The following is a 13,000-nucleotide window of genomic DNA, read 5'->3' on the forward strand; positions in this document are numbered from 1 at the left end:
AATTGAGATACTTTAATAGAACAGTCATTGCTATAATATTACTAATGGTAGCTATTATTTCTTTTGTCTCATGATTTTGCCAACTAAAAAACAGTATTATTATACTGCTTCAAAATCTTGCTAAGCTCTGTGACAAAAAGTTATAACCAGAGAATATACAAGCATATTTTTAAGAAATTAAAAATTGAAGTAATGCAGAAAATTTTATTTGAGACATGATTGTTGGTATGGGAAATAGACTCAATATGTAGTAACTGTTTTGTGTCTTTATCCAATACAAATTTCAACATATTTCCCTACTCTAGCTACTTATGTTCATGCTGTTATATAAGCATATAGTAGGGACCACAAATGAGTGGATGTGGCCCACAAAAAACATCACCCAAAACCAGCCTCAATTTTCCCTGACGACGATGAGACAGTATTGATTAGGTAAAACTAAACAAGCTTTTTTAGAATGACCCAAAATGCTTTCAACAAGTTGCTACGGAATTTTTTTTTTAATTATTATATAAATGGAATTTTCTACTGACTGACTGACTGATGCCTTGAGACAAGCGTAACTTGATAACGGCTAAGGCTACTACCTTGATTTTTTAACTGTTCCATGTCACTTCGGCCTGACAGGTGCCTTTTGACATACCGCAGTACATGCAATGCATTCTTCATGGACTTACAAGTGTACTCCTTTGTTGTGTCCCATTCATCTTGGCTGACAGCGAAAGGTGTTGATTTGGTGGTAGCACATGATGGCTTCCCTTCATAATGAAAATCATCATATTTCTCATAGTAGCTATTTTGATTGCAGAGGCACTTTTTGGAACAGTTCTTGATTCATGATGCTGTGTAACGGGTTGAACATAGCTGACAACGAAACATAATGGATACTTAACTTTTCAGATGATAATTGGTAGCTGGAGCATGTGGCGCCATTTCATTTGATGTTGTATGTGTGAGTTCACCAGTCATTATTACAAAAAAAGTTAGCAAACAAGAACACAAAAAATTGGAGTTTTCAACTTGAGTAGGGACCATAGCACATTGATAAAAAGTACTGAAAAAGCTGGAGTAGTGCACGATATTAACGCAGCAAAACAATAAGAAGTGTTATATCCCTATAGTGCTTGAATCTAGTTTAAAATTCCAATTTTTGTGTACTTGTATAGTGGGGACCACAAATGTTTGGCATGAATAAACATCACCCAAAATTCAGCATCACTTTTTCCTGATGATGATGTGGCAGTATTGGTTAGCCCAAACAAACTTTCAGATAGACCCAAAACACTATCAACAAGTTGCTATGGAATTTTTAAACAAAAATTATTAAATGGAATTTTCTAGTAACTGACTGAGTAACTGGCTGATTCCTTCAGACAAGTATAACTCGATAATGGCTAAGGCTACGTGCTTGACTTTTACTGTTCGACGTCACTTCAGCCGGGCAAGTGCCTTTTGGTATACTGCAGTACATACAATGCATTCTTCATGGACTCACCCGTGTCCTCCTGAATGTCCCATTAACAACGAAAGGTGTCAATTTGGCGGTAGTATGTGATGGCTTTCCTTCATAACGGAAATTGTTTGTATTTTTCATAGATGATTGCAGAGGTGCTTTTCAAACAGTTCTTAATTTGTAATTCTGTGTAACAGGTTGAACATAGCTGACAATGAAGTGTAATGGATATTTCACTTTTCAGATGATAACTGATATATATAGTCAGTATGCATTCACCTGAGCCCCCACTGTAATATCAAAGAAGTGATGCTCCCAATGGTTTTGTGCTGAAACAAGCATGTTTTCATGTTTAAACATGTTTGCGTGCCTGAATTGTGCATACTACATGTATGGGATATTTCTAAAGCCTCATAACTTGCTTGTTCTTTCCTGTATCAAAGCACTTTATGATAAACAGTTCCAGTGTTTAAAGGGCTTCACAGCGCTACTAAATGTTTGGGCAGCTGGCCCATGTAACAAGAGTGTATTAACAAAAAACAAGGGCTCAGGCGAACGTGAACTGACTATAGCTGGGGCAAGCAATACCATTTCTTTTTTTTGATGTGGTATGATTGGATTCACCAGTCATAATAATTTTATTTGCAAAAAAGTTAACAAACAAGTACCAAAAACATTTGGAATTTTCAACTGGAGTAGGGACCATAGTACATCGATAAAAGGTACTTAAACAAGCTGGAGTAGTGCATGATATATTAGATCACAAAAAATAATAAGTAGTGTTATATCCCTACTGTGCAATTCCATTATGGTGTCTTGAGCACAGTAGGGATATAGCACTTCTTATTGTTTTACTGTGAGATAAACGGTGTAATACCTGAACAAACATTATTATTACATCTCCATGTACAGCACAGTACTGCTGTTACAATAGAAATCTTTCTACGACGCATATAAGTAGAAGTACACAAAAAAATTGGAATTTTCACCTAGTCTAAGAGAGCAAATGAATAAAACGTATTGAAACAAGCTGGAGTGGTGCATGCCATTCAATTACTCTAATAGAACGTACACCTCATCAAAATCTTTTTCAATGGTGGGTAAACATGGGTCACTGATATAGTGGCTATTATAATTTAGTATTTACTCTACTTCATATTACCAATGTTATCATTATTCCACAGAGCTTTTGCAGCATTTGTGACCTACTTTATAGTAGGAGCAGTGTTCTTGAGGGTGAAACATCAGAAGAGTGGAACTGATCTTATTATACACAAAGAATTCTGGAAGGATTTCCCATATTTACTTAAGGTATATAGCAATGGTGTACACTATTTTAATTATAACACTCTACAATGGATATGACCAAAATATATGCACAATCTCCAATAGCCCAGTTAAACCGCGGTATCTGTGTTTGATACCGTTTAATTTCTTAACACCCCACTACCGTGGATTTTAAAGAAACAGTCTTTAAAGCTTAAATGTTTGTATGAAAACTGTAGATATGGGCTGGTGTACAATAATATACTGCAATGAGCTTGCTAACGCTATTGTGTCTTTGAGTAAAACGTTTAGAAACTGTACTTTTGTATCTGGATCTAGTATAGTAGCTGAGGTCTAAAATGATATCTAAAGTTATACAGCAATATCAAGTAACAATTTTACATCATCTATGAAATATCAAAACCGTTCAGCAATGTGTTACTTAGAATACTGTTCTTCAGTGTGGGATCCACATTTGGTTTTAAGATATTAATGAACTAGAAAAGGTACGGAGAAGAGTTTTATGATGGACAATGTCCAATTGTAGGTCTAGTTCTATGTTATTAATTACCAATTGAAAGACGCAAAATTCACTGAATTCCAGATATGCTAACACTAATAGAACAGTCACTGCAAAATGATTATCTTAAAAGAACAGTCATGTATGTATCACCAATGTGGATTGCTATAAAACACTAGTGCAAGTAAACACAGGTAGCATAAATATGGCTATGAACAAACAAAATAAAGTCATAAATTATGTACAATTATTAGTATTGGTATCTGTACTGGCAAAAATTATCTTCTATATCAGTGGAACACTAGTGCAAATAATATCACATGTCACACCACATGTCTAGTTATTACCACATGTTGTCATACAGGATGGAGTGATGTTCACACTCTCACCATGCATCAGTGCAGCAAAAGGATCACGAAAAGGATACTCCACTATGTAACATGAACACATTGTTATCTAGCAACATAATTTTCTTGTACACTGTTACTGCACATTTTTGTATTGTTACGTGATAAGTGTGAGCAAAAAGGTTATTACGGTATATTATGTACTGCGTACTATCAGACAGTATGATAGTACTATATAGTAGGGGTTGGTAAGAAATCATATGGTTTCGTGGATCAGTGTATCGTGTGTCTTGATAGGCTGTGGACAGCACTCTAACAAAGGGCTGAATATATTGCTTAGAGCATCAAGGATATTATGGCATAACAAATTGCCGAGGAAAGCATGTCATAGAAAAAGACCATGCACTCTAATAAAACAGCTGGAGACATGAGTATTATATTACAGCATAATACACAAGTAAAGGCTGTCAAGTGATTACATTTTCATGATGTCTATTACCTTCCAGACAATTGCTCATAAGTTTAAAATAGAAAAGTGCAAAATTATGCCTGTAGCATCTCTGCATGTCCACATAGTTACACCAAACTTTTCACTATGATCGTATATTTTGCTGTATTAGTAGTCTAAATAGAGCTAAAAGCTTTTCACTGGAATCTTAAGTCTCTTCACTGCTGATCATGAAGATTGAGACACCCTAACAAACCAGTTATGCAGTCACACCTGAGCATAGGCGGATCTGAGGGGGGGCCAAGGGGTGCTGTGCCCCCCCTGGCCCTTCTCTTGCCCCCCTTGGACCTACAGTACTATACTGATACCAGAAATTAGAGTCATGCATTCACACTGTATTCAGAAGTATAGAAAGCCAATGGGAAAATAGAAGACAACAAATATAAATGTACTCAGTTATAGCTAAACTGTACACTGTAAAGAAAGTGAGGCAAATAAATTTGAATCTTTGTGCAAAGATCGAGATACTCTAATAGAGCAGTCACTACTCTAATAGAACAGTCGCAATTTTAATATCATCACTGAATTTACAATTTTTACAAATCATAACAAAACTAACTACTCCTTATTTATATACACTTTACCCTCAAACAGGTTTATCTCAGATAGGCTAACCAATCTTGCAAAGCATACACTTCATTAGCTAAGTGCTTTCAAAAATGCTCTCTAATTCAAACATAGGAGGTCTAATTTTTTAAAATTTTCTTCAACTGAATTATACAGTCTAGAAACTGTGTGTCCATCATTCATCCAGCTATATATATGCTGAATAAAGTTATGCAAATGAATATAACTTGTGTACTAGAATTCCATTCTTATCCTCTTAGTGGAATAAACGCTGTTGTGCACTAAAACTTCTTGCCCCCCCTTGGCCCCCTCTGACAGTGTCTCCTAGATCCGCCTATGCACCTGAGTCACATGTAGCAGTAAAAAGAACATGCATCATAAACTATAGCATCCTTATCAAGTTGTCCATGAGAAAGCATGATGATCTATTGCCATCACTATTGTCATCATTCATTCTACTGTATGTTAATATCCCATAGAGAGCTAGTCCGGCCTCATCTCTATATGGGATAAGAGAAATTATGTTCTTTAAGAGACTGCAAAACCACATACAGTTAAGTAGTATCTAAGTAGCATTTATCACAAACATACACAGTAACCAACTAGCTGTTGCTGAACTGTATAGCTTCAAGTTTGCTACACAGTTTTGTACATACAAACTGCATGTGATACTGACCTCCCACCCTTTAAGTACCTTGCAAAAATAAATTATTGTGATTCGACTTTACTGACCTTAAAAAAGAACACTGAAGCTAGCATAATAATCCACTGAGCATATTAATAGATAAAATAAAAGCATATTAACTTTAATAGGGTTGTGCCTAACTCGATCAATACTCCTAAGAATACCTAAAGGCCAATAAGCCTATTGCATCCTTCATACCTGTATTCGTTGTTTCATTGTTCAGTATTAATATGAGTCATACTTGGATTGTCTGTGCAATGAGGATGCCACTGTGTTATAGTAGCTAAATAGAGTTCTAAGTTTTGTGATGACAGTTCAGTTTCTCAGAATCTTGCAGTTCAGATGACATAATTATGTTATGCATGCTTCATCCTAATAACTTAACTTTTAATTGCTTAAGCATAATACTGAAGTGCTTAATGAAATACTGAAGTGCTTAATGAAATACTGAAGAATAATGCTAGCTAGTATATATAGGTAGAATAATTGTAATTTGCCATATATAAATCCTTGCTTTTCATGTTATGAGAGATGTCTTATTTTTTGTTAAGACAATAATAAGTACAAGAGACAAGAGTCTATACTCAGGGGTACCATGCACTGATACCCACAGGGTGGTCAGTACAGGAATCCTGGCAAGACATCTAGTACAAGAATAATAATTAGCTATACCATGCAGAAAAGTTCAATTTAGGCAAACCAATAGATCCCATTCTAGGGAGGCTCTAGAATTAACAGTATTGTATGAGCAGGAGACAGCAATGAAAGCAGCCTGCTCAAAGATGACTCTTATATGGTATAATATCTCTGGCTGCTCATACAGGATTTTTAGCATATAAATTATAGTTTATAGTGAAAGATCCAGCTCATCACCAAGTGATTGGCTATCAGTTAATATTAATTTTGACCTCAGTATTCCAAAAGGGTAACCACAGTAGTGCCAGCAATTACCAACCTATATCCTTAACCTAGATCTATCTGTGCTAAGACTATGGAACACATTATTTACCATTCCAGCATAGACCGACCATCTTAATATAACCAAAACAATGTTTTAATTAAAAACCAGTATGGCTTTCGATCAAATCACTCTTGCATCATTCAGCCAATCACTCTGACCAAAGATATTTCTTATGTTCTTGACCATTAAAAAGGAATTGATATAATCTACCTAAACTTCTCTAAAGCTTTTGATACGTTTTCACATCAGCAACTTCGGACTAAAATTAATTAAGATACTATGGAATTAACAACAGTACTTCAAAATAGGTTAAATCTTGGCTCACTCGAAGCTCACAAATTGTGGTTTTAGATAGTGAAACTTCAAACCCTGTACCAGAATACATCAGGGCACAGTCCTAGGTCCCCTGATGCTTTCATTGTATATAAATGACATCACAAAAGATAATTAATTCTCCTCTTTGGATTTTCACAGATGATTGCTTGCTTTATAGAATAATCAATAGCAGAGTAGATACCACCAAACTCCAACAACATCATCTGAATGGGCTAACACTTGACAACTAAATATTAATATCATCAAATGTGCTCATGTAGTGTGGTGCACAAGGATATCTTTACCTATCACACATAATTACATATTGAATGACTACATATTAGAAGTACCTGAACAACACTCTTATCTGGGCATCTTGATTAACAGATTGCTATCCTGGTTCTCACACATATCCACCATAATAGCAACGGTAACAAAACTCTAAAATGCAACCTCAGTAATTACTGAAGAAAAGTTAAGGAATCGGCATACCTCACAATGGTAACACTACAATGGAATACACCTCAGCTGTGTGGGATCCATATTATAACTTGTACATCCAACACTTAGAAAAGGTACAACGTTATGCAACCCGATAAATTTATAACAGCTATAGTAGATTTAGCTCAGTCTCAGCAATGTTAAGTGAACTATCCTGGCCATCTCTTGTGACCCGTCATAAGATACTAGATAAGTTCTACACAAGGGACTGTATCACCAGTTTGCTATCTCCATTCCATCGTATTATTTACCATCAATGAGAACAACCAGATCATACCACCCATTACATTTCATCATGGTCATATCAGAACAGTTATTTCTCCAGAACTATTAAAGGATGGAACACTTTGCCACTAAATAACTGTTCAGATCATTATTTTGCTCCATGCATTTCATAGGTATTTCATTACCCATGAAAAATACCAACTGAACCTTTCATGGGTATTTCAAGGTGATTATGGAAATTCCATGTAATAGCATGGATATGGATATATTGTCCAGTAGTGCTCACTATAAATAAATTAAATAATAGCATATAATGTAATAGGACAGTCAGTAACTCACATAACAAAATCAGTTAAGATTGGCGGCGCGCGTCACTATGTCACGTGGTTTAATGAAAATTTATTTGCTAGCAATCAAAATATGCCGGCGACTGTGACGGTCTTTTCCATGACACTTTTGCTGTTAGCGAGCAGTAGTAGTGGACAGAAAACATGTGATATCGGAGTGGGCCAGTACGCTTTGTGTCAGTGCGAGATGAGCGATGGGAGTGGCACCATTGATCTGTCAGCATACGCTAATACTAATGGAAATCCTTCGTAAGTGATGTCTGTTGTGGCTGAATTTGTGTTTGAGTTTGTGCATGTGAATGGTGGATGATCCGATGGTAGCGGATGGAGGACGTGCTTTTACACAGTGACGTAACGCAGACCATTTGGCCCGATTTGGTCATGTGACTTGCAGGGTTTTCACTGCCTATTTTCGTACACAGATAATTTAATCATAGTGTCCGAAAGTATATATTATATATGATTTTAGTAAGACCATTTGTGACTCGTTAAGCGAAACAACAACAAACCAGACCACTTTTCGGTTATTTTGTCCAGCATTGGGTCTGGGGTATATAGTCAGACCACTTACTCTTTTGTCATTGCCCGGTTGAGAACAAAAGAGATCTGGTAAAGGAAGCATATGCATACGTAGCAGCTTTAACCCCAAGATTTGGGGGATTCTACTGCACAGCATCTGATTGTTGTGAAAGGCTCGTCGATTGGTGACAATCGCACACAATCACTTCAACTATTTTCAAAATCTGCTACAAAGCCATACTATTAATCAATGAGCCTTTCACAGCAATCGCAAGGTACTGTATCAAATTTTATACATGATGCTAAAATTATACATAATACAGTAGCTATGAGGAGTTTTGTTGTTTTGGTGAAATGAATAATACTGTGGCTTTGTGTATCAAATTTGGTTTTGGCACAGACTTTATTGGTAGCCGGCAACTGGCAAATCTGCACGTGCAACTCTTTAAAATTCACTTGATTCCCAATGTAACTGTGTGTGGCAAACAATTCTCAGTTGAGTATGTCTTTGGGTGTCCTTGTGGAGGTTCACCGACAATCTGTCCTAATGAATTATCCAGGGATAGAACTTTTGACTAAAATATCACATTTGCTTGTTTGCAAATCTTGCGAATCATATCACTACAGAACAGCCAATACTGAAGATAGAGCTTGTCTTGATATCGTTGTTGATCGTTTCTAGGATTGTGCATATTGCAATTGGTGTGAAGGTGTTCAACCCTCTGGCTCTCACATACTGTTCAGCACATCCGTACCTCAGTGGTAGATTGCTCAGCCAGCTACACATTTAAAGCCCGCAGCTCAGCTAATAAACTCCAGCAGTTATACAACAGACTGGTTGGTTGTAAGTCAGACTGATTTTAGAACCATCATCTGACAACAACTGATGACTACTTCTGCATGGTCTTGGTGAGGACCTGAGAAACAATTGTAGAAGGACGGATGTCCTTGCAGCATTTTATTTCCTGTACTATAAGGATCCAGCACAACATTAACTCTATAATTTGTTCTTGGTCTTCTAACACCACCCTATAGCAAATAATTGGTGGGGCTAAGTGAATTTATGGTCAGAATTTCAATTCAAATTCTCAAAAACGTTTTTTGTTTGTCCTGTGGTACTGGTTTTCATTCAGCCAGTCATACAAATATAGTGGTAGGTGATTGTGTTAGAGATACTGAACTACTAATTTAGTATCTGAAGTTGCTTATCAAATGATTCTTAATATTTGTTTAACCGTCATCTGCGTGATGTCAGTAAATTTACATACTATATTCTGTCTAAGTCACCATTAACATGTAGTTGCTGTTACATGCATTCTTGTCCTTACACTTATGACACAGGCTTGAATCTACTTCTCCAAATGGTTTTGGATATCATCTTAATCTTTGTTTCCCTGTAAAAGTAGGAGGAGTATGTGCTGCTACTCAGACATCAGCAGTGAGTAATCAGAATGTGTACTGGCATACTATATATGTCTATGTATGGGCTCAACAAATACCATGAGCACTATGGAACGTGTAAATTGAATGATGTCAGAGGCAGTGGAGAAGGGGGGTGGGGGCTGTAGCCCTGTGGAAAAAATTATGGGAGGGTTTACCTTTAAAATTATCTATAGCTGTGATGGAGAGCCTAGCTCAATACTGTAGCATCAACAATTCGAGACACTCTAATAGAGCAGTCACAGTATTCTTCAGAGGAGCAGTGTAGCAAGCTATGTGTGTAGTTATAAATAAGGAGAATGATATAGTTGATTGAGGGCAACTATTGCTAGCAGCTGCAGGTAGTGACTTTTTCTTTTTGGTCTTCAACTTACCATGGCATCACCAAGCTAGAAGACCCCAGCCCCCCTTAAATAAAGGTGTCTCTTCCACCCATGAATGATGAGTGTATATATATATATCTAATCAAAAACAGCCAAGCTGTAAAAAAGGTGCGGCCCCCAAAAAAGCCATGGTGAAAAAGCGGCACCAAATTCACCTCAATTGTTGTTATTAAAATTTAACCATTAACCTACCATCACAGCCATTTCTTGGCCGCCACCTTGGATTTCACATCTTTTTTCACCATGGCCTTTTTGGGGGCCGCACATTTTTTACAGCTTGGCTGTTTTTCATTAGATATCACTTCTTTTTGTATTTGTATACTGCAAAGCCGGCCTATGGCAGGCTTTGGGGCTTTTTTAACCCATGTGTTTTTTTTCTTTAACACAGGAAGAAGAAAAAAACTTATAGAAGATTTTTAATGCTTCAATTATTTTTGATTTTATTAATAATTATACAAATTATATACATATATTTATTACATGCCCATTATTCCCCACAGGATATTTTTTGCAGCTGATTTCTCTCTACTGGGTGACTTGAAATGTAGCTGAACTATATACAGGATGGTTTCTTTGTAGCTGAACTCTCTACAAGGTGACCTCTTCTAGCTGGTCTTTCTACAGGGTGATTTGTTTCTAACTGAACTCTCTACAGGTGATTTGTTTTCAGCTAAACTCTCTACATGGTGGTTTCTTTGTAGCTGAACTCTTTACATTATGGTTTCTTTGTAGCTGAAATCTCTATAAGGTGACTTCGTCTAGCTGAACTCTCTACAGGGTGATTTTTTGTAGCTGAACTCCCTACAGGGTGATTTGTTTGCAGCTGAACTCTCTACATGATGGTTTCTTTGTAGCTCTACAAGGTAACTTCTTCCAGCTGATCTCTCTACGGGGTGATTTGTTTCTAGCTGAACTCTCTACAGGTGATTTGTTTGCAGCTAAACTCTCTACATGGTGGTTTCTTTGTAGCTGAACTCTCTACATGATGGTTTCTTTGTAGCTGAACTCTCTACAAGGTAACTTCTTCTCTACATGGTGATTTGTTGTAGTTGAATTCTCTACAGGGTGGTTTGTTTGAGGCTGAACTCTCTACATGGCGTCTACATGGCGGTTTCTTTGCAGCTGAACTCTACAGAGCGATTTGTTTGTAGCTGAACTCTCTACATGATGGTTTCTTTGTAACTGAACACTCTACAAGGTGACTTCTAGCTGATCTTTCTACAGGGTGAATTGTTTGTAGCTGAACTATCTACAAGGTAACTTCTTCTAGCTGATCTCTCCACAGGGTGATTTGTTTGTAGCTGAACTCTCTACATGATGGTTTCTTTGTAGCTGAACTCTCTACAAGGTGGTTTCTTCTAGCTGATCCCTCTACAGGGGGATTTGTTTGTAGCTGAACTCTCTACAAGTGATTTATTTGCAGCTGAACTCTTTTTTTGTGATGGTTTCTTTGTAGCTGAACTCTCTACAAGGTGACCTCTTCTAGCTGATCTCTCTACAGGGTGATTTGTTTCTAGCTGAACTCTCTACAGGTGTTTTTTGCAGTTAAACTCTCTACATGGTGGTTTCTTTGTAGCTGAACTCTCTACATGATGGTTTCTTTGTAGCTGAACTCTTTACAAGGTGACTTCTTCTAGCTGAACTCTCTACGGGGTAATTTCTTTGTAGCTGAACTCTCTACATGATGGTTTCTTTGTAGCTGAACTCTCTACAAGGTAACTTCTTCTAGCTGATCTTTCTACTGGGTGATTTGCTTGTAACTGAATTTTCTACAAGGTGATTTGTTTGCAGCTGAACTCTCTACATGGTGGTTTCTTTGTTGCTGAACTCACTACAAGGTGAATTCTTCTACCTGATCTCTCTACAGGGTAATTTGTTTGTAACTGAACTCTGTACAAGGTGCGTTTTTGTAGGTGATCTCACTGCAGGTTGATTTGTTTGTAGCTGAACTCACTAAAGGGTGATTTGCTTGTAGCTGAACTCCTTGCATTGTGTCTAGTTTCTAGCTGATCTCTCTACAGGGTGATTTGTTTGTAGCTGATCTCTCTGCAAGTTGATTTGTGTGTAGCTGATCTCTCTGCAGGTTGATTTATTTGTAGCCGATCTCTCTACAGGGTAATTTGTTTGTAGCTGATCTCTCTGCAGGTTGATTTGTTTTAGCTGAACTCTCTACAGGGTGATATGCTTGTAGCTGAACTCCTTACATTGTGTCTAGGTTCTAGCTGATGTCTCTACAGGGTGATTTTTTTTGTAGCTGAACTCTCTGCAGGGTTATTTGTTTCTAGCTTATCTCTCTACAGGTTGATTTGTGTGTTACTGATCTCTCTACAAGCTGATTTGTTTGTAGCTGATCTCTCTGCAGGTTGATTTGTTTCTAAATAATCTCTCTACAAGTTGATTTGTTTGTTGCTGATCGCTCTAAAGGTTGATTTGTTTGTAGCTGAACTCTCTGCAAAATGTTTTGTTTGTAGTTGATCTCTCTACAATGTGATTTTTTGTAGCTGACCGCTCTTCAGGGTGATTTGTTTCTAGCTGATCTCTCTACAGGGTGATTTTTTGTAACTGACCTCTCTTCAGGGTGATTTGTTTCTAGCTGATCGCTCTACAGGTTGATTTGCTTGTAGCTGAACTCCTTACATTGTGTATAGTTTCTAGCTGATCTCTCTACAGGATGATTTATTTGTAGCTGATCTCTCTACAAGTTGATTTGTGTGTAGCTGATCTCTCTGCAGGTTGATTTGTTTTAGGTGAACTCTCTACAGGGTGATTGCTTGTAGCTGAACCCCTTGCATTGTGTCTAGGGTGATTTTTGTAGCTGAACTCTCTACAGGGTGATTTGTTTCTAGCTTATCTCTCTACAGGTTGATTTGTCTGTAACTGATCTCTCTACAAGCTGATTTGTTTCTAGCTGATCTCTCTACAGGGTGATTTTTTGTAGCTGACTTCTCTTCAGAGTGATTTGT

The 13,000-nt window shown here is 37.1% G+C and overlaps 2 protein-coding genes across 2 annotated transcripts in view; both read left to right on the plus strand.

The window, feature by feature from the left end:
* Nucleotides 1–3,772, plus strand: part of LOC136258205 (uncharacterized) — a 23,005-nt gene extending 19,233 nt beyond the window's left edge. Inside the window, exons 6-7 of the mRNA XM_066051535.1 lie at nucleotides 2,638–2,764; nucleotides 3,604–3,772. Coding sequence (XP_065907607.1) covers nucleotides 2,638–2,764; nucleotides 3,604–3,678 — 202 coding nt within the window. The 3' untranslated portion in view covers nucleotides 3,679–3,772. The remainder of the gene's footprint in view (nucleotides 1–2,637; nucleotides 2,765–3,603) is intronic.
* Nucleotides 3,773–7,721: 3,949 nt separating this feature from the next.
* The window catches only part of LOC136259160 (uncharacterized), a 66,408-nt gene continuing 61,129 nt past the window's right edge, over nucleotides 7,722–13,000 (plus strand). The window contains exons 1-2 of the mRNA XM_066052600.1: nucleotides 7,722–7,944; nucleotides 9,556–9,652. Of these exons, the coding sequence (XP_065908672.1) occupies nucleotides 7,769–7,944; nucleotides 9,556–9,652 (273 nt within the window). The 5' untranslated portion in view covers nucleotides 7,722–7,768. The remainder of the gene's footprint in view (nucleotides 7,945–9,555; nucleotides 9,653–13,000) is intronic.

This window comes from Dysidea avara, chromosome 6 (genome assembly GCF_963678975.1).
Source record: "Dysidea avara chromosome 6, odDysAvar1.4, whole genome shotgun sequence".
NCBI lineage: Eukaryota > Metazoa > Porifera > Demospongiae > Dictyoceratida > Dysideidae > Dysidea > Dysidea avara.